Consider the following 23058-nt stretch of genomic DNA (forward strand, 5'->3'; position numbering starts at 1 on the left):
AAAGAAGGAGAGTGGGAAGAAGAAAGTAAGAGTTGATTTGGTAGTAAGAGTTTTTTTCACCCAACGAGTTCTCTCACTCTCTCTCTCTTTTTCTCGCTCACTAACATACCTACGTGCAAACACACCTACATACATACATACATACAAAATACTCACTTATTTTTTTACTGTTTATTTGTGCGTGTCTCCAATATGAGGTATATTACATAATACATTACATAATATACCTCAGTACAAATGTTAATTTTATTGGCCTGTGGGTTAGGATGGTAGTGTGCATGTGCACAGAAAAAAGGTTGATGAATGAGAATTCTTGCTATGACAGCCAATCATTTGTGCAAGATCCTGTTGCAATTGCGCACTGTGGAATCTCCGAGAATTTCCATAAAGTATCCCATTCTCTACTACAAACTAAAGCAATGCTACCAATTGGTCTAAGGAACATTTGAGTCCCACACTTCCACACCCCATACTCAAACCAACCGATACAGGTGAGTACAATAAGTTGTTTTTGCATCCAACATCAATCTGTTAATCAAACGTGATGCTTTTACTATTAAAAAATTGATAAAAAATGGAAAAAGAAAAAGAAAAAGAAAAAGAAAAAACGTAATATTTGTGACTTAATTGAAAAAAAAAAGACATTTCTAAACTCATTAAATTCGTATACTATTATATCCAACTACTTATTTTTCCAAAGACATGATTTTCAATTCAGCTTTAGTCAATAATTCTCTCATTTGCTCCGGCTGATTTTGATAAATCACAATGGAAGATTTCGGAATCGTTTTCCTCTTTGTAATGCATTCAAGACAAATCTTTCTAGAATCATTATCAAATGTGCGCTCATTCATCTTGCGCATACCAAACTTCTTTGCCCTTGCCTTTGCTTTTGCCTTTGCCCTTTTCAACTTGTTTTTGCTAAAATTGGCAGCGTGATCCTTTCTTTTCTGAAATTGTTGCTCTTCAATAGTTTGCAATCTGCTCGATTTTCGTCGTTTTGGTGCAGAGTCTTGCAGATCCAGTTGCCCTTTACCGTCATTCTCAGGCTCTTGCAGTCCTTTTCTTTTGGCGCGTTGGATAAGTTCATCGTATTCATCCATAACACATTTTGGCGTCGAGACAGAATAGTGTGATAACTCTTCCGAAGAGTTGGAGTTTGCAACAACTTTAGCTGCATCTTTGTTTCGAGACATGATATTTTCTTCCTGTGGAGAAGCATGTGGAGTGGGTAATTGGAAAGTGGAGTTAAGATTGGTATTGGTATTGGAATTGGTATTGGTATTGGTATTAAAATAAAGCTTCGCCTTTAATTCGTCTTTTTCCTCTCCATCACATTCATCTTTGTTTTCCATCTCTTCTTCTTCGCCAAGGATACAGTATTGGAACCCTAGATGTGTCTTGCACCCAAAACACAAATCCTCCTCCTCATCTGAATAATCCATAATTTTCCCACTTTGCTCCAGCTCAAACTCTCGAGCCCTATAAACCTTTGGTCTGTATTGTATATTCAAATTGAACTTGTGTATCTGCTTCAACAACTCATCTTGTTTGTTTAAAAAATTGGCAAATATTTTTGTGCTTCGCTTGATCATATCTAAACTGTGATTCGCACCATCGTTAAAAATCTTGTTTTCTTCATTGACAAATTGCTTTATTATATTCTCAACCAACTCGTAAAAGTTAAACACATTCTCTTTACCAATAGGTTTATAATTTGTAATAGACTGCTCTCCAAACTCAAGCCACTCGTCCATTGCAAAATTAACTGCCTCATTGAAGTTAAAGCCACAATTGAAACCAGCATGGTACACTTTGGGGTAAGTTATAACAAACTCATTGGGATTCTGGTCGGCATAAACACAAGGAATGCCATTTTCAACCAACTTCATTGGGTTCATTAATGTAGTCAACTGGTGTAAAAGATCGGGTTGTTTTTGGAACAAATCAGGTGCAGAATCTCTCATTAATGTTTCAAATTGCGTTGAATGTGACGAAGGAATTCCATACCACTTCTTTACAGCACCGAAATGACAATAATTTGCCGATAATGTATAATGGTCCTCAACGTGCCAACAAAATGTTGATAATAACGAACCAATGTATATCCATGGTACTGTCATACCAGAGATTGATGTATTGATGTAGTTTAGTAGTGATCCTTTAGCAAAAGGTAACTTGGTCAAATTGTATGGATGATTGATGTAAAAATGATTCTTGGGGTCCAGCAAATCTAGACCTGGTGTAGTTTTCATTGGAAATCCACTAATTTCGCCTGGCTTCAAGTTATGTATATCAGCACCATATTTCACTTCCAAATCGCTTTTTTCAATATCTACAAAGGACCAAAACTTGTTTTCAATTTCATCAACGCTCATGGGCAAACCGTTATTGTAATCCTCAAAAAAGGATTTATCAAACTCTTTACAAAGGCGATAAAACTCGGGAATACTATACTTGATCTCGGGGTCTTCTTCGAATCCATATTCGCCAGTTCCTATTAAACATTTATCGCAATACCAGTTCGTGGCAGGGACTTGAGTTAGTGGCGGATTCAAACATGCCATATGAAATGCGCCATCACAGTGATCGCAAAGTAATGTTTCCTCGGGATTATCGTTATCGCCACAAATCAAACAATAGTCAGAGTCTTGTTCGTCATTTTCAATTTCTATTTCTGAATCACTTTCTGGTAATTCAACATCTTTATTGCAGTTCAAGTAATTTGCATAATTCTTGATTGTAGCATTATATTCCAACTCTATAGCTTTAGACTTTAGGTCAATACCAAAATGTGTATTAACTTCTTGCCAGCGCGGCTTGGTCATTTCTTGAAATCCGCCCATTTTTTCAACCAAAGCATAAAGATCATAATAGTATACCGTGTGGCCGTCAACCTTAAAAAATAATTTTAAAAGACGTTTCCTTCTCATATTGAGAAACCTATTGATGTTCTCTTTAAAGAATTTTCTTGATCTCGTGGTGATTCCTAAATCACTTATTACTTGTTGCCTAACATGGAACTTGAAATGAGGCGAGATTTGGAAACTTGGTTTCCAACTTTCAGGTGGGACAACTTTAACAAGTCCATATTTTCGGCCAAGCTCCAACGCAGCGGGGCTAGATAAGTACCCAATGGGATCCATAAACTCTGCATCGGTGGGTCGTAAAACGGGACATGGAGTCAACACGTTCTTATCAAATTTCGACATCTTGCAGCAACAAATTTTGGGTAATTTTTGAAAAAATAAAATATACCAATATTCGGATCACGTACGAGCGTCTTTGAATGTTTAGTATTTATTTGGAGGCAGGAAGTTCCTATCAAACAGAACTTCTAGCCAAAAATCAAAAAAAAAAAAAAAAAGAAAAGATCAAATCAAATCAAAATCAAAATCAAAATCAAAGAAAAGTGAAAGATAATTGTTAAACCACTATTACTGCAAGTAACACATGTATTCATCCCACTTACTATTCGGGAACTGATTATTTGCATTTTTTTTTTTTGCGTGTACCTAATGTTTTCCTCAAACCACTTTTCTACATAATTTTATTTTTTTGCCTCTCCTTCTTTTAATAAATGCAACGAAATCTAAATAAGAAGTAACAAACAATGTTAAGCTTGAGATTGCTGTTTTAAGCACTATCAGTAGACAAAACAAATTTATATATAAAAAAAATAATTTCGAAAATTCCAAATTTTGTTTCAAATTTGCACCAAAATTTTACTTTAATTTTAATTCTACAAGAGAAAAAAAAAAACACTTATCCCAGCCAATCCAATAAGGTTGGCCAATTGTCTCTCTTTTATTTTCTTTATGGTTCTTGGATATTTTAATACTATCACTCTACACTTCTCTTCTTTGTTCTATCCTTCAGATTACAAAACAATTGTCAACTGAGATATAGAGGGCAAAAAACAAAAAAAAAATTGAAAGAAAAATGAGAGAAAAGAAAGAAGGAACTCTATCATGGTCATATGATAAATTACATGCGTAGATTTCCTTATCGAGTAATATACCGATACACCTTCATTGCACTTGCAGAAGATAGGTGAGAAAAACGACAAGCATTTGTAGGAAAGGGAAAGCAAAAAAAAAAAAAAAAAAAAAAGAAGAAAAAGATCACTCGCTATCGCTTGCAGTTTTCGCGACATTTCTTTTGAACGAAGAAGCGTCAATGGAAAAGTAAATAGTCAAAAACAAAGAAATCCAAAAAAAACAAAAATTTATTATTAAAAAATCCCAAAACCTGAAGCTTCAAAAATATTACAGAGCACAAATCAAGATAATGGATGATTTTTTTTTTCAGCCCCGCATAACCAGATTTTCGGCAATTGATTTATTCATTGTTTGAAAACAACAACAACAACAAAACCAACTCTACTCCTTGTCCAACACAATGGCTTTAGAAGAATTCACACTTACAGTATTGGGTGCTGGTGTCATGGGCACTGCTGTGTCATCAGCAATCTTAAATTCGCTGGTGAAACCATACCCTAAAAAAGTTATCTTATGTACGCCTCAACCTACAGATACGCTTAAGGAAACATTTGACAAATTTGACAATGTTGAATACTCTTTTACCGCTGAAGGAAACAAGAAGGCAGTTAAGGAGGCCGACATCATCTTATTGGCTGTAAAACCATTTATGTACCAACAAGTGTATGACGAAGTTAAAGATGCATTAACCGGCGATCAGCTTTTGATTTCACTCCTCGCAGGGACTACTATCAATGAGTTATCTATATTTACCAAAAATGTTGCCAAAGTCATGACCAATACACCTGCTAGGTATGGTTGTGGAACTGCAGCCATTGCATTCTCACCAGACGTGTCCCAGGAACAACAGGAGCTTGTTAAGAAATTGATTGAACCTGTAGGATTGACTGTTTGCATCCCAGAGAAAAATATGGATATAGCCACATCACTTATTGGCTCGGGTCCAGCATTTTGTCTCTTGATGATGGAGTCTATGATTGATGGTGCAGTGAGAATGGGTATGCCCTATGACGTGGCAAGGGTCTCAGCGGCAAAAGTGATGGAAGGTACCGCCAAGATGCTTTTGGAAACTGGCGACCACCCAGCTGCATTGAAGAGCAAAGTGTGTACACCAGGTGGTACCACCATCGGTGGTTTATTAAAGATGGAGGATGGTGCACTTAGAAGTACAATTGCGAGAGGTATTGAAGAGGCTGCCAACATATCAGCATCTTTTGCGAAAAAATAGAGATTATAGAAGAAAAAAAGGAGTCAGCTTTAACATTTTGACTTTAAATCCAAAGAACATTGTTATCGTTTCTCTATTTTACTTGCTTTTTCCTCTTGTCTTCTTCATTGATTTTATTTTCTTTTCTTTTTTTTGTTTGTTTTTTTTGTTTTTTTTTTTTTTCAATTTATCATTCTTTCTCGAATTCATTTCAAGTGTCTATAATCAATCCTATATACAAGTATTAGATGTCTTTGCCTTGAAACATGTAAGCTCCAGTGAGTGTGGCCATCTCCTCTTTTGTTATTCCCGTCTTGTTATCGTCCAAGTACTTCTTCAATTTCGTTCCATGAGCAATAATGTCCTTATCGGTGAGAATCTTCATCATTTGGGTCATTGAAGGTTTGCCATTGGCCAACAAACCTTTCTTATCAAGCAACTCCTTAAACTCCAATGTCAACTGTTTCAATTCAGGATGTTCACTAATCACTTTTTGTACTTTGAGTATCGCCTGTGCTTGCTCTTCTTGAGATGGTGATTTACCAAAAAACTGCACACGAGGAGTATTTGATAAACACCTAGAGCTTCTGATGGGTGAAGAAAGTCTAAAGTTTGGTTTTATTCTAGGCGTGGCAAATCTGAACATGTTGGGTATTGCAAGTATAGTGTTTATGTAGAGCTCACTTGACTTAAAGCTACTTCTTATTATGAAAATGTATGTAACACAAGTGCTTGGTGCATTTGCCAGTGATCTAGTGTTCTACATATAAATCTACTATATATATATTAAATAGGAAATTGTACACTCCGGTACACGACCTGGAGAAATTTCAGTTCTCGCGAAGGTCGAAGGAAAAAATGAAAAATTGAAAATTGACAACAAGCAACGTATACAAATATAAGGATATACATATAAACATATATATATATATGTATATATATAAATTTATAAAATTATAAATTCATAAATTCAAATACACACAAATACACACGCATCCAGTCACATTCACACACACACACATTTTCTACCGACTTACCCACCAATAATCAATCTCAAATAATGTCTGCTGAAAACCAAGAAGAATTGTTGGACTATTCCGACTCCGAGGAAATTGCAGTCCCAACCACTACTCAAGCAGGTGAGGGCGAGTCAGCCAACGACAAGGAAGCCGACAAAAAGGGTTCATACGTTGGTATCCACGCCACCGGTTTCAGAGACTTTTTATTGAAACCAGAGTTATTGAGAGCTATTGGTGACTGTGGTTTTGAGCACCCTTCAGAAGGTTCGTACATCATCATTTAAAAAGAAACTACAGCGTCTATGAAATCACGAACAATCTTGTCCATTTTGTCCTTTTTCTTTTTGTTTTTATTTTCATTTTCATTTTCATTTACATTTTCATTTCCAATTTCATTTTCATTTCCTTGTTCATTTCAAATTTTATTGTTTGTTTTTTTATTCTTTTTCCTATTGCTATTAAAGGAGGAGATTTCTAAAACAGATTCACCAATCGTTGGTGTTTAAATCTGCAACAAGAGACCACAAACAGTAGTTTATTTTCAACTACACGATAAATCTTTTTTTCAGTGTCTTACATGATTGAATCACCAACGTGAATCATCGCGGCAAGATGTGCAGAAGGTGCATTTTGATTAATGAATATGTGTTTTATTTTTTTGATAGTCGTGATATTATCTACAAGATAAGCACGGCTCAACTCCAATTAATCGCAATTTGAAATGTTTCATTCATCAATTATACACAGGGATCCCTCCACCTTTGTTTGAATGCATCACCATTCCCATTATTTGGACAAGAGATTGTGTTTTTCATATTCGCCCGTTTCATTATAACTGCTTTTCCCCCTTTTCCTACAATCTTATTTTTTTTTCTTTTCTTTTCTTTTCCTTTCTTTTATTTTTTTTTTTCTAATTTTTCCTTCAGCATTATTTTTCAAAAGAGAATCATCAACTAACATTTTATTTTTATTCCAGTCCAACAAGTTTGTATTCCACAATCTATTTTGGGTACCGATGTCTTGTGTCAAGCAAAATCTGGTTTGGGTAAAACCGCCGTTTTTGTCTTGTCTACTTTACAGCAATTGGACCCTGTTGCAGGTGAGATCTCGACTTTGGTCATTTGTCACACCAGAGAATTGGCATATCAAATTAGAAACGAGTATGCCAGATTCTCCAAGTACATGCCAGATGTCAAGACAGAAGTCTTTTACGGTGGTACTCCAGTCAAGAGAGATATTGAGAAGTTGAAGAACAAGGACACTTGTCCACACATTGTTGTTGCAACTCCAGGTAGATTGCATGCATTGGTTCAAGAAAAAGCCATTAGATTGAACAATGTCAAATCATTTGTTATTGATGAGTGTGACAAGGTTTTGGAGTCTCTCGACATGAGAAGAGATGTCCAGGATATTTTCCGTGCAACCCCACACCAAAAACAAGTTATGATGTTTTCAGCTACCTTGTCACAAGACATTCGTCCAGTTTGTAAGAAATTTATGCAAAACCCATTGGAGATTTACGTTGACGACGAAGCTAAATTGACTTTGCACGGTTTGCAACAATACTACATCAAGTTGGAAGAAAAGGAAAAGAATAGAAAATTATCCGACTTGTTAGATTCATTAGAGTTTAATCAAGTGATTATTTTTGTCAAGTCGACACAAAGAGCTAACGAGTTGAACAAATTGTTATGTGCTTGTAACTTCCCATCAATTGCCGTCCACTCAGGTTTGCCACAAGAGGAGAGAATTGAGAGATACAAGTCCTTTAAGGAGTTTAACAAGAGAATCTGTGTCTCAACCGATGTCTTTGGTAGAGGTATCGATATTGAGAGAATCAACTTGGCTATCAATTACGATTTGCCAAACGAAGCTGATCAGTACTTGCATAGAGTTGGTAGAGCTGGTAGATTCGGTACCAAAGGTTTGGGTATTTCATTTGTCTCGACCAAGGAAGATGAGGAAGTCTTGGAAAAGATTCAAAGTAGATTTGATGTCAAGATTACTGAGTTCCCAGAGGAAGGTGTCGACCCATCAACCTACATGAACACATAAGAAGTTAGTTTGTAGATGATTGTTTATACATGTGCTCGCACAAGTATACAATTGTTGTATTTGTACTTTTATAGCTGACAACACAAAAGTAAAATGAAATAAAATAAAATAAAATAAAATGAAATGTGATTGTTGTTGTTCTTTTTAATTTTTACTTTTGATTTTTACTTTTACTTTTCCTTTATTTTTTACTTTTACTTTATTTATCTTGTATTTTCAAAATTACTTTACTTCCCGCCTATAGTGAAACACAATTCGTCAATCGTTTGGTAGACAGATTGTAAATCAGCTTTGGGAATGAGAAACCATTCTATGTGCACCTTGTAGTTGTTTTGTAGTGGTGCTCTCTTTAGATTCTTATTCACTGTTAACTCGTCGTCGGGGACACATCCGCTGCAATAAACATCGCCTTTCCCGTACTTTTCGCGTAATGTACTATGAACCTTCAGTTCCACTTGTTTTAAATTCTTTTTGCAATGAAAGCCGTCATTTTTAAATCTTTGAAATGTATAAGGACTGGTGTCATCTCCAACAGTGTTAACATTTCCACCACTCTCTTTATCATCACGAATGGTTAGCCTCTTAAATCTTTCCCACCAATGCTCACGCACTTTCACCAAGTATTGATTCCGTGGTCCCAAATTGACTAGTTCGTGTTTGCATTTTTGCTTCCATTGTTTTATCCTGATATTCGGAAGCTGTGTGGTCATTCCAATCTTTACCAATATATAAGGAGACCGATCGCTTTTAAATCTTGTCCATTTATCCTTGTGCCGCTTTTTTGTCTGTGGTATATTCTTCACTTGGAAATTCCAGCCCTTTGGAGGCGTGATAAAGTTTTCCATGGTGTAGATATAAATGTAACCTGCATCAGTGACTGGCTTTGTACTTGCACTTGCACTTGTACTTGTACATGTACTTGCACTTGCACTTGTACTTGTACTTGTTTTTGGTTTTTGTTTTGGTAATGGTGTAGGAGACAATGAAGAGGAAACGGGATCAGGAGCTATAAATCCTCCAATCACATTGTATTTTTCATTCAGGTCATTTAGTAATGTCACAGATGAGGCAGGTGACTTTTCAAAAGCATTGTTTGTAGGATATTTGGTGGTTGTCTTACGGATCGCTTTTATTTCCTCAGTCCCCTTGGCTTGTTTTATATGATAATGACAATACCCATGCTCGGTGCGTACTGTAATTTTGCATCTTTGACCTTTGACAGTTATACCATTGCATTGGTGGACTTGGACAACCATGTTATATTAGGTTTAAGATGTTAGAATCATCACTTCCTTGCTAATGGTTTGGTTTTGCTCTTTTTTTGCTCTTTTTTTTTGTTCCTTTTCAATTGTTTGGTTCTTGCGCTAAACTCATAATCTGATTCTGTTGTTGGTTTAGTGTTTACTTTCAAAGTTCACACATATATATATATATATATTGGTTTCTTGTGTTTTTTTTTCTTTTTGGAATTTGTGTTTTATGTTTGTTAGTTTATTGTTAATTTTACATATCGATTTGTTTTGGAGTACTGTCTAATTTGTACCTGTTTGAAAAAAAGAGATCTCAAAATAGTCGAAACGTATTTGCGCATACCGAACATGTTCACGATAGACTAGATGCACAAAGCAAAGTTTAAAAATTGGGTTTGGGAAGGTCATTGAAGCTCGATACTTCAACGCCTCCAAAACTTAAAAGCCTTTTTCTTTTTTCTTTTTTGTTATATTCTGTGCATGGTCCTACATTGATTCTAAAAAGGTTTAAAGAAATGCAAATACAAAATACCAACCAGCAATGCAAGAATAAAATAGAGTATATATATATATATATATATTCTTTTTCTCAAATAGTAGCAGGTGATATTCAGGTACGACTCTACAATCAAAACGTGTACATTGCAGTTTTGGAGCATTGATTGTTCAGTAGCCACGAAACTATTCTTCTGTTTCAAAATTTTAACATACACTCTATAAAACTTTGTTCTTTTGAAGATATATAACCATGTTTTTGCAGCAACAACAAAAGAATAAATGGTCGATTGTAGAAGTCCTCCCTAAAAATTAGAAATTATCAAAACTTATACAATCATAATCCTTTTGCTTGAGACAAAACCCACAAAATTTTCAAAAACTTAGAACGAATTTTATACCCAACACAATTTCGTCTCTAACCCACAAAGCTTAGTGTGAGCCAAACCACCATATGATGCTTTGTGTTGCAAAGCCCTTCTACAACAAAATAGAATCCAAAAAATGAAAAAAAATTTAAATACATGGAAAACACAATAAAATCAATTTCCCAAAGTTTGTTTAGTGGGAAAAACGTTGAAATAACTAAGTGCACGTGATATCTCATAATAAAATTGTACTTTTTTATTATTTTCATGCGCTTACCCGCAAAGCCCCACCAATTACCTATTTGAGTAATATGACTCCACAGTTTAAAAGATATAAAGGTTATTTTACATATGTTTCTGTTCACTACAACGAAAACCACAAAAAAATAAAATCAACCGATTACCGGAGGTACACAATACTGGAGAGAAATAAAGGAAGAAGGATAGATAGAACAAATGAGTATGTGTGTGTGTGTGTGAAACCACAGTCCGAGACAATGAAAGTAGGATACACACAAGATGGATATGCAATTAAACGTACAATTTAGTCAAAGACAAATAGATCAACACAATTAAGAGTGGAAAAAAAAACAAAAAAAAAAACAAAAAAAACAAAAATTATTCACCAAGAATTCATATAAATAGTTTATGGAATCTCACCTTTATCAGTTCTGTTTCTTTTCAATTCTTTTACTCTTTTATTTTCTTCCTTCTTTCTTTCTTTCTTTCTCTTACCATACAACTTCTTTCGTTGCACAGCCTTTTTGTCTCGAGCTTTGACTTAACTCACCTAACCTCACCCCACTTCACCCCTTCCCACATAAATACCAACACTCTCACTTTGTCTTTTTCAAATTGTCTCAGAAACTACAGTTTGATTCTTATTTTTTTATTCTTTTTTTAATTTTCCTCAACTTATCCAATAATAATGCCTTCTCATTTCGATACCCTTCAATTGCACGCCGGTCAACCTGTTGACGGACCACACAGACCAAGAGCTCCTCCAATCTATGCCACTACTTCATACGTCTTTAACGACTCCAAACACGGTGCTCAATTGTTTGGCTTGGAGACTCCAGGTTACATTTACTCAAGAATCATGAACCCAACCAATGATGTTTTTGAGCAAAGAATCGCCGCCTTGGAAGGTGGTATTGGCGCTTTGGCCACTTCTTCAGGTCAATCTGCCCAATTCTTAGCCATTGCAGGTTTGGCTCACGCTGGTGACAACTTTATCAGTACTTCCTATCTCTATGGTGGTACTTATAACCAATTCAAAGTTGCATTCAAGAGATTGGGAATTGAAACAAGATTTGTTAATGGTGACTCGGCCGCCGACTTTGAGAAATTGATTGATGACAAGACCAAGGCCATCTACTTGGAAAGTATTGGTAATCCTAAATACAATGTGCCAGACTTTGAAAAAATTGTCAAGGTTGCTCACGATAATGGTATCCCAGTCGTTGTTGACAATACCTTTGGTGCTGGTGGTTTCTTAGTTAACCCAATTGCACACGGTGCAGATATCGTCGTCCACTCTGCTACAAAATGGATTGGTGGTCACGGAACCACTACTGCCGGTGTTGTTGTGGACTCTGGTAAATTCGACTGGACTAAATACCCAGAAAAGTATCCACAATTCTCCAAGCCATCAGAAGGTTACCACGGCTTGGTGCTTAGCGAGGCTTTGAAAGAGGCTGCATACATTGGTCACTTGCGTATTGAGCTTCTTCGTGATCTTGGTCCAGCATTGAACCCATTTGGTTCATTCCTCCTTCTTCAAGGTTTGGAGACTTTGAGTTTGAGAGTTGAGAGACAAAGTGAAAATGCCTTGGCATTGGCTCAATGGTTGGAGAAACACCCACAAGTTGAATCGGTCTCATACTTGGGCTTACCATCCCACGAATCACACCAATTGGCTAAGAAGTACTTCAACAATGGTGCAAAATACTATGGTGGTGCTTTGGCCTTTACAGTCAAGGATCAACCAAAGACTTCCGAAGACCCATTTGACGAAGCATCTCCTAAATTGGTTGACAATTTGCAAATTGCCTCAAACTTGGCTAATGTTGGTGACTCAAAGACATTGGTTATTGCACCATACTTTACTACACACCAACAATTGACTGAAGACGAAAAAGTTGCTTCTGGTGTTTCAAAGGGATTAATTAGAGTCTCCGTTGGTACTGAATTCATTGATGATATCATTAATGACTTTGACCAAGCTTTCAAGAAAGTTTACGCTTAAACAAAAAGAAGGAAAAAAAAATAAATCTATTGAAACATTGATACATTTGCTCTATTTCTTACCTTGCACCCATTTTATTTTCATTTCTTCAATTTTTTTGTTTTGCATCTCTAGTTATCTATTAAATGTATGTACATTACTGTATCAGTATGTATACACTTACACAAATAAATACAAATTATATATCCTTATTACTCTTTGTTGTCTTTTATTTCTATTTCTATTTCTATTTCTATTCATCCATTTATTCCCCCTCTCATCTCAACTAATTATCCAGCTTTGGCTAATGCAAAACATCTTTCGACGCTTAGTTCATTATTGCCCCACCAATTGGGCATCAATATAACCTTGCCTGCAGAAAAACAAATGAAGATCAACAAGATGGCCAAATTGTAACCTGTATCAATTGCAGCTGCTAGTAAGTAATTGTATTTTTTCCACAAGGCATGCTTATATCTATAGGCATAAAACATGGTGATGGTTCCACCAATAAACAGTGATAATGGTCCAGTAGAAATATTACCGTAAAAGGTTGATAGTGTTGAAAAGAAAACAGTGGTGTTCCACAAATTGAATTTTAGTTTTGAATTGGGGAAAAATCTGTATGCAGCGTAAAGGACCAATGGCGCACCGGCGCCCAATAAGAAACCATATGGTAATACAGGGTAGTTTTTAAACAATCGTGATGGGCCCAATACAACGTATTGGATTGCGTTTGTATTATATGATGTTATCGATTGGCCTGTCCATTGGTGCAATGGGTCCTCCTTTGTACCGTTTAAATAATCCATCTTGGATGACAATACCCATCGCATTGCCGCATAGTTTATTGGCACGCCAATGAGCTCACCAAATATTTGTGAGAAGAATACCGATCTTGGTGGCAAGTGCATGTAGTGGCCAATTTTCTGATCTTGCAAGATATATTGAGCTCTATACCATGCATCACCGGCAATGGCTCCATACACGGTGGCACCTGCAGGGTGTCTTGAAGATTGCAGCTGGATCATGTATCCATACAACAATTCATTAAAAGTACCAATTGCCAACTGGAAATTTGACAATGCATATAGCCAGCCCAATGGAGTAACTATAATTGAGCCAAACACAAGCCCAACAATGAGACACCACCAGGGCATGAAAAGACTCTTGGTTGCAAGAATCACCAATAGTGTTATGAATGAAGCTGCAAATAGGATTATGTACCACAATAAAGGCACTTCTTTGTAAACTGCTTGCATCTTGTTTAATCGATCAGTATACTGCAAACTCAAGGAACTATTTGATTTTCTTGCCTTGATCAATTTTTTAAATGAGCTGGAAAGACTGCTATAGCCAAAGACAACCACCCATACAAAACCAGAGACGTATGCAGCATAATCAAAAAACATGTTCCATGCTCGTTGTGCTCCAAGGTATACTTCTCCCAATTCGTGGTATGCCGTCATATTTAATTGTAAATCTGGTGTCAACAAGTCAGTTGTTGGGTACTTGGTTCCATTGGCCAAAAAGAGACTATTGGACATTAACCCAGATTTAAAACTCGATAAGCCGCCCCACTTGACAGAGGGAATCAATATCCAAGCGCCCAAGACAAATGCAACAAACTCAACCACTTGAACCCAATATGGATACAACATGATTGACGACGTGATATTGGACCAGTCCAATGTAAAGTTCAAGAACCCCATACCTCCTAAACCAGACCCAAGAAAGTTTGCAGTATAGTTTTCAGGTGCAACCCAGCAAAGGAATGCTAGTGATGAGGTCATGGGCCAGATATATTCTGGAAAAAAGTGCCAAGCACAGACACCTATAAGCACGCAAAAGAAAATTTTCATTTGCTTTGAGCTTTGCTTCGAATCGAGATCTGATTTGCTTTGTGTTTGAAACAATGTTGTTTGCATCAAAGCCAGCGGCCAAATAAACTGTGGATCGTAAAGTAGGAAATTACGCGCTATTCCGGCATATGAGTATCCAACAAAGACAATTGTCCACATGAAGAAAATGGCGACTGCCGCATTGACTTTTTCTCCATAATAGATTTCTGCTAATGATAATGAATTGAGGCCCTGGCTCCCAGTAGCACCAGAATTGGCAGTGATGGTGATCAATGCTGTTTCCTTGATGGACCATGGTCCAGGATTGAGATCAAACAGACCCAACTTACCGAGACTAACTCTCTTTTTGGGCAAGACTTTGGCTAGCCATTTACCAAACCAGTGTGATGCAATTTGTACAAAAAAGATGGAGTATGCTGCTGAAGTGGTTCTATAAGTGTTCATTGTATCGATGAATGCACCAGGCACAATGAAGATGATTGAAAGGATGAAATATCTGAATGTGAGAATGGGGGTCGTAGGGTCGTCTTCGAATGATACAGTATCTCTCACCACTTGCGGCAACTCTGCTATATCTGGAGGTATCTCTCCATCAAAACTGCCTGCCTCTGAATCAATCTGCTCAATAGAGACATTTGACTTTGTAGATATACTCTCCACAACAGTTTCCGCTTGTCCTTTGCGCACGGTTTCAAGTGCATCTTCAGGAATCTTTGTCCCTGTCATTATGCTGCAGCTCTATTTATTGAATCTTTAGTTTTGTTTTTTTGTTTTATTATTCTTCTTCTTTAGGGGGTTGCCAAGCTATTTATTGATTAGTTTGGATTAGATTGAAGGAAATGAGTTTGAATAGAGACCAAAAAAACAGAAACCAAAAAACCAAAAAACCAAAAAACCAAAAAAAGGGTCTTATGATCTGCATTAAATACTAGAAGTGTGTATGTTATCTGGTTAAGAGATTATAATCGGTAATTTTTATAACCATCTTCAGTAGCACCTGCACCATCATCATCACCACCACCACCACCACCACCATCATCATCATCATCATCTTGGGCATCAGTCAATGCAATAATCTTAATAATTTTAACAATATTTTTTCTCACAATCATCACACTTTTACTTAGAAAGTAAACTGTGGATGGGTTGCAAAACGCCGAGTTTGCTAATTACTAAGCATAATTGAATGAGATTCAATCCGTTTAGTAACCAATTTCTTTTTTTTTTTTAATTTTGTTTTTTGTTTTGTTCCTGTTTCCATTTTCCTCATTTCACGTGGACTCGTAGCTTATAACTGTACGGCAATAGGAAATAAGATAGTGTGCGTTTCTTTTTTCTCTCAAAGCTGTCAAAAGAATAGAGAGAAAAAAAAAAATGGAAAAAGAAAATATGGATGTTTTCGAGCGCTGTGAACTGTCAAAATTTTGGAATTTGAATTTCTTTTTTTTTTTTTTCCTTTCCTTCTTTCTCTATTATTGTCCAGAACATGATTACCAAAAAACTAGGAAGGAAAAAAAAAGAAAAGGAATTGAATAGAATGTGGTTAATAAAGCATTGTGAATGTTTAAAGAACCTTCTCTTTTTTTCTCCACTACTCAACAACACGTGAGTGAAGGTTGAAGGAAAGTAACAAATTGATGTAAATATTGTTCAAGCCTCATCTCAAATCCTTAGCGGCATTTTTTTTTGGCGAAGGGGGAGGGGTATTTTTGTGTTCTTTTTCATCTCAGCTCTCGTACCACACAATGTATTTACTTTACAATAGTGAAATGGTGTTTGGACTATAAGCCACCTGAAAAATTGAATAACAAATTGAAAATAGAAAATGGAAATGAGATAGAAAAGCCTTAAAAAGAAGAAAGAACGGAAAAAAGTAAAAGTAAAAGTAAAAGTAAAGGGTAAAAGGGAAAAGGTAAAATTGTGGCTCATTTTGAATAAATTTGGGTGGTTGTTTTTACAAATGCATTCCTGGCTTTGAGTTGTTTCCTATCTGCTGCTTGTCTATGTCTATGTCTATGTCTATGTGTGGGAGTGTGTGAGTGTGTGAGTGTGTAAGTCCTTGTGTGGGAGAGTCCTTGTGTGGCTCACCCGTTAATTTCCGTCTTTTGTGCCGTTTCCTTTTGTCGCTTTTCCTGTTGATTTCTTCTTAAGATTATGACATTTCATCAGTCTTCATCATCTTGAGAATCCTGAATCTTGAATAATTGTAGGTAAAAATTCGTTCAAGACATATTTTAATGTCTAATCCGAAACTTATCAACTTTCTAAGTTGTATTAATACAATATGGGTTTCATTGTATATTTGGTATTGGTGGTAGTGTTATTATTCATTTCATGTTCTGATTGCCCTTCAAATTTGCCGCAAGAGTACCTGTGGAACTATTTTTTTCCAAAATGGAGTGCTCCATGGTTTAAACAGGGAATGATTATATTTGTCTCTAACTTGGTATTCATTGCTTTAAATTGTTTTGGCAAGTGTTGTAAAAAATATTCGTGTGTTATTTCCATTGTACCAAGATCAAAAAAAAAGAATAGAAAATTATGATGCGCGGATTATTTTCAATAATAATCACGTGATACTCGTTTCTCTTTTCTCTCTTTTTTTTTTTCAGCCTTTATTTTTTTGCAACCAAAAGCCAATATTTCCCAGTTTCTTTGCATGCATTGACTATAACAATATACTACCAGCAACAGTACACGTGAATTACTCAAATATCTGTTTCGTAAAAGTGTTTATATAGAAATGGTTCAATTCCATAATTGGTTACAGTATATCAAAATACTTGAATAAAACAAAAAGGGGAAGAAAATTATACTTTATTAGTAAAAGATGGTAAGAAAAAAAAAATAGAAATAAAGGATCAACACTATATTAAAAATTTGGGTTCGTTTTCTTTTTTGAAAGATACAAAAGAATAAAACTGAAACCATTAGCACTGCTTAACAAAACAAGACAAAAACAAAATAAAATAGGAAAAAAAAATTAATTAGAAATATATGGTCAAAGTTTGTATTTTTTTTAATACTTTGTTCCAACATTCTCTTGTGAAAAATAATGAATTTTCGTTTTTTTTCTAAATCATTAAGTTTAGATCAAGGCAGCAAGAGCAGCAATGACACCACCAACAGCAACACCATTGGCAACACCACCGTTGACAACAGCGACTGAAGCAGATGAGGCTTCAGCAGCTTCAGCGTCATCAGTAGAAGAAGCAGCAACGGTTGAAGCAGAGTTTTCTTCTGGTTGTTCTTCAGCAGAAGATGGGGCAGCTGAGGATTGAGTTTCAGCATCACCACCAGCAACAGCAGTACTTTCAGAGACTGGAACAGCAGTAGTTGATTGTTGTTGTTCTGCTTCTCCTTCGTTGTTGTTGGAACCTTCAGTAGTTTCAGCAGCAGCAGCTGAAGATGCTGCAGAAGTCTCAGCTGGTTGTTCTTCGGTGGTGGCAGCCTCGGTGGTGGCGGCCTCGGTGGTGGTTGGCTCAGCGGTTGAGCTTGGGGTGGTGTCAACTTCGGTGGCAGCAGCGTCCAAGGCGGATGAGACAGAGGCGGGCATAAACCAGTATGGTTCCCAAACACCGGCTGATGAACAGATGGAGGTGGCTAATGATTCAGCCTTAACAACATCGTCACCTTTACAGTTATCAGCGATACAAGCAGCAACGACACCAGACCATTGTGGCATAACACAAAGACAACCGGTGTCCCAGTATGGACATGGGGTTGAGCCGGTGTTTTCGTGGACACATGATTGAGCACAAGATGGCAATTGGTCGTAGATTCTGTCAGCGAAACCGTTGATTGAAGCAGTCTTTGCAACTGATGGGTATTGAGTGTATTGGTCAGCCATTGTTTTAGTAGTTAATTAGACAAATGTATTGTAGTTGTCGAAGCGAGTGACTTTCAAAAAATAAGAATTATCTAAAGATGATGATTTTTATTATAGAAATGAAGGAGGAGAAAAAAGGAGGAGAAAGACAGAGGTTGGATGTAGAGGAAATAAACAGGGCTATATATATATTTTTTTTGGAAAAGAGCAAAAAAAAAAAAGAAAAAATTGGAAAATTAAGAGAAATATGGAAAACACAAGATATATTGCTGTAATAGAGTAATGTAGTATAATTTATTGCGAGTATCGGTGAATCTTCATAGTGATGTTGAAAAAAATGGGTGGTGGAGGTTATTGAGTTGGGGAGCGGAGGGGTGTGTATGTGTGAAGTATAATGTCTTGTTCTAACCCTGCAATAGTGGTAAAAGCAATATTCGGTAAACCTTTGAACAAGAAATAATAAAATAAAAATAAAATTATTGTTAGTGAAGTGGAAAAGTACAATCCCGAGCAGAGACAAACAATTTGTGTTTTTGTGTAAAGCAAAAAAAAAGAACAACTCAATTCCTCGAGAAAATTGCAAAAGATACAGAGTATTGATTCTATACAAAGCAAAGCAATGTAATGATAATAATAATAATTGTAATTTTTTGTTTTAATCTATACAATCTTGTGTATACAGAACTACTAAAGTGTAAACAACCTCAACGGGAAAGAAACAAAGAAAAAATTTGGATAACAACAACAACAGATGACAAGAAAATTATAATGAGTGAGAGTGGATAATTACTTAACAAAAGGGAAAGGAAAAGGAAACAATGTGAAAGAAGTAGATGAAACAGAGTCTAGACTTTGTATTCTTTACAAACTTAATAGAGTAGTGGGAGTTATACAACTCTGTATATTTATATATGGTTGTGACCCTGATCTAAATTATATCCAAGCATCGTGTCAAACTTAAAAACATTAGTGTTTAGATATAACCATTTTCAAAAGAGGTAATCGTCTATACTATTTGAGAAAGTAGAGAGAGAGGAAGAGGCGGTGGTGACAGTAGTTGCGGGTGGGAAAATAGCAACCAACAATGAAAAAATTATTAAAAGAAACATAAAAACAGTGAGAATCGGTTTCAGTAACCTCTATAAACGGGTCGGGTAGAGTGGTATTGGGTTATGAAGATATGATGGCATGGTGAAATGTCATTGGTGGAAATACAAAAATTTTCAATAAACAAAAATATATTAATGGATGGATGGATAAATGGATGGAAAAGAATTGAATACAAAAGTACAAGAAAGAAACAAAACACGAGGTTTTAAAGAGGTATTTGTACAGGCAGACACACAGACACAGACACAAAAATTGTGTATGTGTCTGTGTTTGTGTGCATGTGTTATACATTGCACAATACATGGCAAATTTCATGTTGAGTAAATCACAGTATGGTATATTCCAATGGTTAATAAATCTTTTTTTTCTTAGCTTTATTTTTTTTTCTTCTGCCTTGGTAATGTTTGAAAAAGAAAGAAGAATGTGTTACTATACTGTAGGTTTTTTCTTAACGTATGTTCTTTTTTTAACATATATATATATATTTCCCACTAACAATTTGCATGGACATACATGCCGTATCGGAGGGAAACCAAAGGATAACCCCTTAATTACAAAAGAGAGAAAGAGAAAGAGAAAGAGAATGTGTGTGTATGATATTTTCTACAATTTGTGAATAAAGCTAGTGTTGAATACTGTTGTAGTTTTTATTATTAAACAGAATTGAGAAAGAAGCAATTGTATAAAGTAAAGCTTATGAAGTTCTCTTTACTTTGTTTTCGATTTGGTAAATAAATTAATGATTGGTACTAAAGGAGTAACGCCCGATAAGTCCCCCTCTTTTCCCCCGCCACCAAGATGAGCAAATATTTTATAACTATTTTTAGAGTAAAATTGGTTAAAAAATAATCTCTAAGTAGTGGTATAATATAGTGTATACTGCATATAACTAACCTTCTTGTTTATTTTTGTGTTACTGATGGGATCAGATAACTATCTTTTGTTTTTATTTGCTTCTCCATACTTAAGTCTTGTATATTGTTATAATAGTTTTTGTGTAACAGGACAAGAAAAATTTATGAGGCTTTTTTTTTCAACACACTCCATTGTACTTTGCACTATATTATTGCAATAGTAAACGGTACATAGAATTAGCGTCACGGACAATCAGATAATGCACTTGTCTTGTCTATATTATATTTATTATAACTTTATTCTTCATATATGTATATGTGTAAACCAAGTTTTGAGTTGACGAATAAGATTTCATATTCACACAGACAGACACAGACACAGAAACACACACAAGGTAGTAAAATGGTATAAATATTTAGTAGGTGATTAGTAACATAGCCAAGGTATGGAATATACAAAAAAAAGACAGAGAGAATTGAAAAAAAAAAATAAAGATTGGCTTTATTAGTTATTGTTTCATAGTGCAGATGCTCACTTTTTTGTTCTCTCAAGATTATATATTTACTGTATTTATTGTATTTATTGTTGCTTTTCTTTTGTAAGACATACGAAATGTTCACAACTCACCGCTTAAACCAACTTGAAAACTAAAACAAACAAACGGAATTGTGAAATAATAAAGAGCGCAAGTCAAAATAAGGCGAAAAAGAACTTTAAGAAAACTTTTTTTTTTAAAGAGACACAATAAACCGCATCTAGAAAGCCGATATCTGCTGTTCTGTGCAAAAGCTTAAACTTATTTAATGTTTGTGACTCAGAATAGAAATAAAAATAAAAAATATATAATAAGAAAGTAAGAGGTTTAAAATCAAAACCCCTTGCTATCCCCTCCCCGCTTTAAAAAAAATGGTTTAATAGTGGAAATCTACATTATCAACTAGAAACAACACAGACAGAATACAACAACAAATAGAACATCACCAATTCTCTTTTTTATATACAGTGAGTCTGATCAAAGAGTATTTAGACGTATAGATTCGAGAGCAACTAGTTGCCATAGAATCTGTAAAAAAAAAGTATAGAAGATAATCAATACTGTATTTGGTCCCACACTTTAAGTTGTTGATCTCTCATTCTCTTTTTTTAAAAAACAAAAGTATTGATAAGTAGATTGAACCCTTATGCATAATAATTTGTCTTTTAATAGAATACTTGGTGTTTCCCATCTACTGCTATAACCTCATAAACATTTACAACACCTATATTTTAGATATATATACTACCTATTTACTAATCTTTCCTTTTTTTAGTCACTTAAAACAAGAGACTCATTAACAATCCCAAGACAACGGTTCCAATACTACCTGTTGTTTGCAATACACCGAGGTTGGATGTAGATGATTCAGTAGTAGATGATGCAGTAGTAGTAGAACTTGTTGTTTCTTCTGAAGCAGCAGCAGAACTATCGTCAGTTGAGCTGCTTTCGTTAGCTCCCACTTCTGTCATAACTGTACCATCGGTGCTAACAACTGCATCACCTTCACCAGCAACACTGGCAGGTGCAGTAACCCAACTCATGGCTGTCTTTCCACTGATTGTAGTCACTTCCTTGGCATTTCCAGCAGCAGTACTCAACATTGTAGAGATGGATGCAGGCATCATCCATGTGTTTGCACCAACAGTTGAGCACAAGGAAGTAGCCAAAAAGGTAGCACTAGCAACATCCTCACCTTTACAGTTTTCTGCAATACATTGACCAACTAAGCCAGACCATTGTGGCATAACACAGAAACATCCAGTATCCCAGTATGGACATGGAGTATTTGAAGTACTATACTTGACACAGTCCTTGGCACAATCTGGCAAGAGGTCAATGATTGGATCAGCAAAACCATTGATGGAAGCAGTCTTGGGTACTTTGGGGTAAGTTGCATAATTGTCAGCATTGACAAAGACCAAGTAGCAAAAGGTGATTATAGACACCGATAACATTGTGATTGAAACCATTTTTTCTTTTATCTTTATCTTATTTTATATGATGTATTGATATTTGTTTGAATGTGATTTAACTGTGACTTTTGGGATTATAAAAGGTCCTTGACTTGTGGTTTTTATATTCTTTATATACAATGAGATAAAGAAAAAAAAAAGGAAAAACTGTTGTATTTGCAATGGTTAAGGAACTCTGTCTTATAAAAACCTTGTTCTATCTCCAATTGGTTAAAAGGATAGGAATTATTTTTCTTCTTTATTTATATAAGGATGTGTTGTATCGGAATAAAAAATAATGACCGAACTGAAAAATTTTTTTTACAAAAACGAAAAAGAAGTAAAAGAAGAAAAAGGTGGATTAGTGAAAGAAAAAAAAGAAAACTTTAGAAGTTTAGAAATGGAAGATAAATAATTTTCTTTTTCTTCAATGTTAGAAGATAAACTCTATGTGGTTAGACAAATGTGTCATTGAATATATAACACCGAGAAAGAGAAAGAGAAAGAGAGTGACATCGGTTAGTGTGAGTCCATCTACTTGGCTAAACAGGGAGAAAGAAAACAAAAAGGACCCATACTTTAGAAATAACACTTTCTTCAATGTATTGTATTGTATTGCATAATTTTCCATATGGTCTATTGAAAACAAAAACACTGCAAAGAATTAAAGAAGAAATATGAAAGAATAAAAAATAGTGTAATTTTAGTCTCGGAAATACCGTTTGTTTCTTTTTGCCTAACAAGAAGCATGACCAATACCTATCACATACACAAACATACAAAGCACAACA

The 23058-nt window shown here is 35.4% G+C and overlaps 10 protein-coding genes across 10 annotated transcripts; 3 read left to right on the forward strand and 7 right to left on the reverse strand. All coding sequences in view use genetic code 12, as the record gives it.

The window, feature by feature from the left end:
* Positions 1-686: 686 nt before the first annotated feature.
* Positions 687-3212, reverse strand: PVL30_004024 (uncharacterized protein; the record flags this gene model as incomplete). Its single annotated transcript, XM_001524279.2, has 1 exon — positions 687-3212. One exon carries the CDS (start codon positions 3210-3212, stop codon positions 687-689), a length of 2526 nt encoding a protein of 841 aa, XP_001524329.2.
* Positions 3213-4401: 1189 nt separating this feature from the next.
* PRO3 (delta 1-pyrroline-5-carboxylate reductase) lies at positions 4402-5229 on the forward strand (the record flags this gene model as incomplete). Its single annotated transcript, XM_001524280.2, has 1 exon — positions 4402-5229. The coding sequence occupies one exon, from the start codon at positions 4402-4404 to the stop codon at positions 5227-5229; it is 828 nt and encodes a 275-aa protein (XP_001524330.2).
* Positions 5230-5452: 223 nt separating this feature from the next.
* PVL30_004026 (uncharacterized protein) lies at positions 5453-5854 on the reverse strand (the record flags this gene model as incomplete). Its single annotated transcript, XM_001524281.2, has 1 exon — positions 5453-5854. The coding sequence occupies one exon, from the start codon at positions 5852-5854 to the stop codon at positions 5453-5455; it is 402 nt and encodes a 133-aa protein (XP_001524331.1).
* Positions 5855-6268: 414 nt separating this feature from the next.
* Positions 6269-8282, forward strand: SUB2 (Suppressor of the cold-sensitive snRNP biogenesis mutant brr1-1; the record flags this gene model as incomplete). The annotated part of the gene is made up of 2 exons (XM_001524282.2): positions 6269-6491; positions 7204-8282. The coding sequence occupies 2 exons, from the start codon at positions 6269-6271 to the stop codon at positions 8280-8282; spliced, it is 1302 nt and encodes a 433-aa protein (XP_001524332.1).
* A 227-nt stretch (positions 8283-8509) lies between these two features.
* Positions 8510-9538, reverse strand: PVL30_004028 (uncharacterized protein; the record flags this gene model as incomplete). Its single annotated transcript, XM_001524283.2, has 1 exon — positions 8510-9538. The coding sequence occupies one exon, from the start codon at positions 9536-9538 to the stop codon at positions 8510-8512; it is 1029 nt and encodes a 342-aa protein (XP_001524333.2).
* Positions 9539-11323: 1785 nt separating this feature from the next.
* Positions 11324-12643, forward strand: MET15 (Homocysteine/cysteine synthase; the record flags this gene model as incomplete). The annotated part of the gene is made up of 1 exon (XM_001524284.2): positions 11324-12643. One exon carries the CDS (start codon positions 11324-11326, stop codon positions 12641-12643), a length of 1320 nt encoding a protein of 439 aa, XP_001524334.2.
* A 269-nt stretch (positions 12644-12912) lies between these two features.
* Positions 12913-15210, reverse strand: OPT7 (OPT super; the record flags this gene model as incomplete). Its single annotated transcript, XM_001524285.2, has 1 exon — positions 12913-15210. The coding sequence occupies one exon, from the start codon at positions 15208-15210 to the stop codon at positions 12913-12915; it is 2298 nt and encodes a 765-aa protein (XP_001524335.2).
* Positions 15211-15443: 233 nt separating this feature from the next.
* PVL30_004031 (uncharacterized protein) lies at positions 15444-16892 on the reverse strand (the record flags this gene model as incomplete). Its single annotated transcript, XM_061119512.1, has 2 exons — positions 15444-15649; positions 16856-16892. 2 exons carry the CDS (start codon positions 16890-16892, stop codon positions 15444-15446), a joined length of 243 nt encoding a protein of 80 aa, XP_060975495.1.
* Positions 16893-17572: 680 nt separating this feature from the next.
* On the reverse strand, positions 17573-18334 carry PVL30_004032 (uncharacterized protein; the record flags this gene model as incomplete). The annotated part of the gene is made up of 1 exon (XM_001524286.2): positions 17573-18334. The coding sequence occupies one exon, from the start codon at positions 18332-18334 to the stop codon at positions 17573-17575; it is 762 nt and encodes a 253-aa protein (XP_001524336.2).
* A 3258-nt stretch (positions 18335-21592) lies between these two features.
* Positions 21593-22270, reverse strand: PVL30_004033 (uncharacterized protein; the record flags this gene model as incomplete). Its single annotated transcript, XM_001524287.2, has 1 exon — positions 21593-22270. The coding sequence occupies one exon, from the start codon at positions 22268-22270 to the stop codon at positions 21593-21595; it is 678 nt and encodes a 225-aa protein (XP_001524337.2).
* Between the last annotated feature and the right edge of the window lie 788 nt (positions 22271-23058).

This window comes from Lodderomyces elongisporus, chromosome 5 (genome assembly GCF_030384665.1).
Source record: "Lodderomyces elongisporus chromosome 5, complete sequence".
Classification (NCBI taxonomy): Eukaryota; Fungi; Ascomycota; class Pichiomycetes; order Serinales; family Debaryomycetaceae; genus Lodderomyces; species Lodderomyces elongisporus.